At 41.8% G+C, this 6,000-nt stretch overlaps 1 protein-coding gene across 1 annotated transcript in view; it reads right to left on the minus strand.

Annotated features, from left to right (window-relative positions):
• The window catches only part of sntg2 (syntrophin, gamma 2), a 74,862-nt gene extending 68,862 nt beyond the window's left edge, over positions 1 to 6,000 (minus strand). The window contains exon 1 of the mRNA XM_068718038.1: positions 5,628 to 6,000. Within this exon, the coding sequence (XP_068574139.1) occupies positions 5,628 to 5,696 (69 nt within the window). The 5' untranslated portion in view covers positions 5,697 to 6,000. The remainder of the gene's footprint in view (positions 1 to 5,627) is intronic.

Raw genomic sequence — 6,000 nt, forward strand, 5'->3', positions numbered from 1 at the left:
TACGGGCTTCACTGTGCAAAGCAAGATAGATACTTGGTGAGGGTTTTATTAGTGGTCAGAAAATGGCTTAAAGGAAGATTATACCAACCATAAGTAAGTGGATCAACTTAGATTATACAAGTTAGTCAATACAAAATTTAATTTTCTCTCCAATATCACAAATGCAATATCAGTCCAAATATTCGGCGTAGTTACGACCGGCCCCGGTGCACGCCATTATGAAGGGTACTGGTGCACGCCAACACACACACACACACACACACACACACACACACACACACACACACACACCATTAGGCATATATATATGATCAACAGTCCATGTTACAGTTACTTATGCTAAAAGTAGAGAAGTCAAAGAGAAAGCTCTCAGGACAAGTCATGATCCGTCGTCTCGTCTCGTCACATGATCAAATAGAGACTTGACACGACATCAACATACAGATTACCCATCATCCCTGCATATCTGTATAACACAGATGCAGCCTCACTCTGTTTACGCCCCTGCTTCATGGCAAACGAGGCCGTTTGATGTTCCTACGTCACAGATCCTGGTAAAAAAAAAAAAAAAAAAATGGCTCTGCGGGTAAAATATCGTCTACACAGACCATATCCCTGTGTATCAGTCAATCCGCTGTGTGCAGCGTCGTGCTGTGTGTCAATATCCTGGTAGGGACTCGTATGCACAGCGCTCACAGAAAATCATCCCGCTTCAATCTTCCCCTCGGAGTGTCTCTGTGGGAAATCAAAGCCACTTGATGCGTTTCCTCTCCACTGTATATTCATTGTTTGAACAGGCTCGTCTCGCAGAGCCCCGCCGCTCAAACAAGCGGCACGGCAGACGAGACGATGGCCGCAAATTCCCCAAATCCGTCCCGACGCGTGTGAGATGTGGTTGTGTGAGCGCAAGAGACAAGATGAAGGAAATTAGTAGACAAGGCTAGGAACTAGTCTGAGACAGTATATGTCCTTCTTTGTATTAGAGTATAATGATTGTGTCTAAACACACAATCAACAATGCAGTAACAGTCAGGAGGTATGCATGAGTGGGGATTGGGTGTTCTGATGTTGGTACTGTGGGAGGAGCAATTTGGGGTGAATGTAGGTTTTTGAGGAACCAATCTGGGACTGTGAATATTTCCGACATTCGTTTATTCCCATTTCAAGGATGAAAAAACAAACAAAAAAAAACATTGCATTTTCTTTTTCCCCCCACTCATCTTTTTCTTTTTTTTTTTATTAAAGCACAGTTATCATAAATGGTAAGAAGGAAATCCACTACCGGCTGGTGAAGGGGCAAGGTAGATGTCTTAGAATCTCACTTGGAAATGAACGGGGACATTAAAATGCATAAGTTCCCTGCCTCGAATCTAAATAAGAATGCTAATGAAACGCTGTGGGTATTAATAATGCAGAGGACGACTTTCCTTTTATTTACTGGGGAAACATTTCAAGAAAGGTTTCAAGCAGAGACAGCGCAACTTGCTTTTGACGCGCCAGGATTTACGACAACACATCCTCTCGACGCTTTAAAAATTGAAAACGCCACCTAATTAAGACTTTAATTACAGCCTGCGTTTGTAGTCGGCTGAATTATGGAATATGAGTGTGCATAACACTGTATTATATATGTAACTTAGCACTTCCTACAGGGACTAATTATAATCTTTAAAAAAGACTAATTTATGATGTAACACTGGAGTCTGCCCTTTGGCCCGTTCCACAGCTCTCGTGGGTCTCCTCGAGTTCCCATTAGTTCATATGCCTTCAAAAAGTGAAACCGGGCAGCCATCTGCCAGAAAATGACATCTAGATATGTATACTGTAGGTCTATATATATATAATGTTTAGTGCAGAAACATTTAATAAAGCAAAAGGAGGAAAGTCTTGGAGGAGTCAAACGACGCGTTTCCAGTCTTAATCTAGGGTCATTGAATTACACCGTCGTTTTGAAGGACCGACTCCAATGATTGGGACTAAAAGTGAATATTGTTCAGGCTAAATATGACCATTTCTTTTTTTTTTTAGGAAACTGACATTTTTATATATTTGACAATAATAAGGTCTGATTGTTTTGTGTCATTTCCAATTACCTGAGTGGCTCCGGGAAAATGAAGAGTTATAAAAAGGGAATTCATGTTCATGCTCCAGCAGAAGTGATTTGGTTAAAATATGATTGACTTCCTGAATACAAAAGCGTCGACTTTCACACTCCACTGGGGTATAATTATGCCTCTGCGGCTCCTGCCAAGACACCGTCAGGCGTGTGACCACAGGGGGTTGGAAATTTTATACGACATGCATGTCACTGTATTTTATCCTGCCTTTAAAAAAAAAAAAAAAAAGGGACGTGGGTTTGATTATCCAATAATCACACCGCATTACACTGTATTTAATCCCATTTTTAGTGATCCGGGTTGTCCTCGCCGCTCGTTCCCTCTGTAAAAGGTTATGTTGACCATCAAATTATTGTCACCGACAGCCAGCGCAATCCTGCCAGGCACTGAGAGAATGGTTATCCATCACTGTAAGTATTTTAGTGTCACTGTGGTCAGGCATATTTGCTCAGAGGAAGTTGTCACGCTCACTTCTCAGGCGGACTGCGTATGACAAATTGTTGAATAGAGTGCTGCAGGAATGAGCCCTAAAACGCCAGAAATGAGTCGGCATTTTTGCACTTCCGGTTACCTCGACGATGGGTTAATGGGTTTTTGGTTGGATGAATGAAATAAGGTCTGTGGTTAACCCAAGTTTAAAAGATTTTAATGTTGTTCCACGATGTTAAATAGGTCAATAGAAAGTCCTTTTTCAATTTTGAAGCTTTTCCGCTTCTTAAAAAAGGCGGTTCGTGGTTTTAGGTCGCCGGCAGGCTAACATTAGCCGTTTACTTCTGTCGATAGCGTTCACGCTTCAAAATCACAACGGTGGTTTCCTTTTGTGTAGATTATCTTGCTGAACAAAACGTGCAAGTATCATGAACTTGCGTTTGCCGCAGAGTTTATTTTCTCCAATACCCCAAAATCAATGGTAAAATGAGAGAACCAGTGCGATGCTAACTTCCTGTTTGGCCTAAAGAAAATAAATAAATACATCATCCCTGCATCAAACTATAGGCGACAAATGTTTCAGTAAGCTTCAGTTGCATCCTAAAATTTGAACTCTCAAGAACACAAGATTTTTAAGTAGGGCTCATGATTAAAAAAAAAAACGGGTTGTTGAATCCAGTGTTGCCAGATTGGACTGACAAAAAGAAGCAGTACTAAAGTCTATAATACAATCCTCCTAATCGTCACGGAGTAGCATCATTTTGAGCGTTCATTTCAGACACAATCACTGAAATCGGTTGAATTAACGGAAAATGTTAAATTGAAGCCATAAAATGAGATAAAACAAGTCTATTAGATGAACCGTTCATATGAACAGATTAAAGCTTTTACAAGTCTTGCATCCAAGACAAAAAATATACACGGAATAGGAAAAAAGTTTCAACTTAGTCGTTATAAACTGAAACAACATTTTAGTTTTAATGGTCATTGAGCCTGCTGAGAGGAGGAATACGGTGGAACTCTGTGTCGGCGGACACCGTCCAAACGGAAACGGTTTACCCACCAAACTAAATGAAAAGTCACGCCAATTGGGGGGGAATTGGGTGAAATGCAATTTCAAATTGGAAATGTAATTTTGATATCAATAACAAGTTTGTACTCGCCAACAGCTCAAGATGTTTGCAAGCAAACCAACTGACACAAAAGAAAGTAAAGGCTGCTTGTGTTTGGATCACAAGAACCAGTCTATTGCATCTAGACGACTGTTGAAACACCTTCAACACAAGCCTTTTGATTAATGTATCAGAAAGCCAAATGTAAGATTTTTAAAGAGCCGCTTTAGGTTTGCTGAATTTGATTTGATGGCTTCTTGCAAGCGTTTTTCTGATGAACTGTTTAAGGGCCAACCTCAAGTTCACTTCCCGTCGAATCGCAATCACGTCCGCGCTCAACAACCCTGAAACGCGTGCGATCGGAAACATGCGCGATGGAGTGAGGGCGGCGCAGGCATTTAACTGTGTTTGTGGGAAGAGCCCGTTTCAACAGGAAATCGCTGCTTGCTGTGTAATTTTAGCCATCACTCAGTGGTAAGTGGAGAGTGGGAAATGTGTGAAATCTGGGCACACTCTACGAGGCAGAATTAAGCCGCAGACTTGTGTCCCCTCGAGGCTCAGGTATCCGGTTTTTCAAAAGCGAATGCTTCGTGACCGGAAAGCGCCCACAAAAGAGGGACTCCGGGGAACCGATGAGATGAAAGGTGCCACGTGTCCAGAGGAGGCATTAACGGGCCGGCGGCTGGACACCACGCAGCAGATAAAACCGTGTGTCATGTTTAGCCAGAAGAGGATGGAAGCAGGAATTATCTCAACTTTTACATAAAAAAAAAAAAAAAAAAATTTTAAAAATATATATGACTGATTGGTTCTGAAAAGCAATGCAAAGATTAAAAAAAACATCATAATGTAAAAACTGAAATATGTAATTCCCCCCTTTCTGACTAGATTATGATTGGTTCAATTGTAGACAATACAATATTTAATCAGACTTGATTTGTTGCTTTTAACAGCCCACTCGCTGTGAAAAAAAAAAAAAGTCTAAAATAATTTGTTTTCTTGTTCAAGTAGCCTAAACCACAATGCCCAATTAAACATGAAGCCCTTGAGAAGGAAAGCTCAGCTCCATACACGTCTCTGTCTGACAAAAGAAAATAATGGTAACAGTCATGATATAATTAATGCTCAACCTGGCAGGCATACATTAATCTGGCATTCATTGAAAGTGGATGTTGATTACAGGCATTATGGAGAAATAAGCTACAAGGTAATCAAAAATCTCTCAAAACTGTCGTCAAAGAAGCGTCAAGAAAATGCAAAGTTATAATAGTGAAGCTGCTCTAGTGTTTGTGTGTCCGTATAGAACACCTGCTGTGACCCATCAGACCTCAACTGATGGAAAATCAACCAAAGAAAACGCACCGTTTCATCATAAGGAACGTCACACCAGCCTGCACTTACATATCCGATAGTTTAATGTGTTCTTGCCTATCGGTCAATTTACACGTCTCGTGCAACAGAACAAAGGGACTCTGGGAAATGAGCATAGTCCTCTGGTGAATTCGGCACGAACGGAATAGTAAATAGATAAATAGTATTTCAATGAAATGCGTTTTAAACTTGTTAGCAACGCACACGCAAGTTGTTCCCGCCCTGGATGATCACGGTATTTGCATGGAAGGAGCAACGGCACACTGTGAAACGTTAATGGTAAAAGTTCGACGTTTGCACAAGTACGAGCACCATAGTTTGCTAAATATTTGCCGAAATGTGCAGAGGCTGCAATTTATGTGGAAAAGAGTTTTATATCAAAGCCCTGTAGCCACCAACAAGTATTTATAAGCAGCGAAACACTAAACAGTCGGGTTTTTAAAAGGTAGCCTGGAGTTCCCTCCGCACACCAACCATAACACGGGCGTGCATGCTCCTTGTACCTGCCCCGACACTTAAGCACATCTCACGGGAACATCGCTAACCGCACTGGGCTTCGAGTTGATTCAATTCCATCCACACGAACAGGTTTACTTGCCGAAGTTGGAACCAAGAGGCTGGCGGGTCGCTCGATCAGCTCAGGTTGCTGCTTCCCGGTCACATTCATTTCCCATTAAAAAAAACCCGCTTTCTCTGTCCGCTGACTTCGACGAGAGTTCCTCAAGTCATCTACCCGACAATGGACTGTTATTCACCGGCGTCCCGTTCGACGACAGAGGCAGACGGAGAAACCATGCCTGGAAGCTCTACTCCGCCTTTTCTTCTTCTCCTTTCTGTTTTTTTTTTTAAAGGTGCCTAAAACCCTGCAATTAGAACAATTTCGCCTGCTGCATGGGGCAAATAAGTGACGGGCAATCGTTGCTTCTTTTCTCCACGGCTGTCAGCACACAGTGGCTTCCTCTGCTGCTCAT

The sequence above is a fragment of the Cebidichthys violaceus genome, unplaced genomic scaffold (genome assembly GCF_023349555.1).
Source record: "Cebidichthys violaceus isolate CVI_PGR_0920_01 unplaced genomic scaffold, fCebVio1.0.p SCAF_22, whole genome shotgun sequence".
NCBI lineage: Eukaryota > Metazoa > Chordata > Actinopteri > Perciformes > Stichaeidae > Cebidichthys > Cebidichthys violaceus.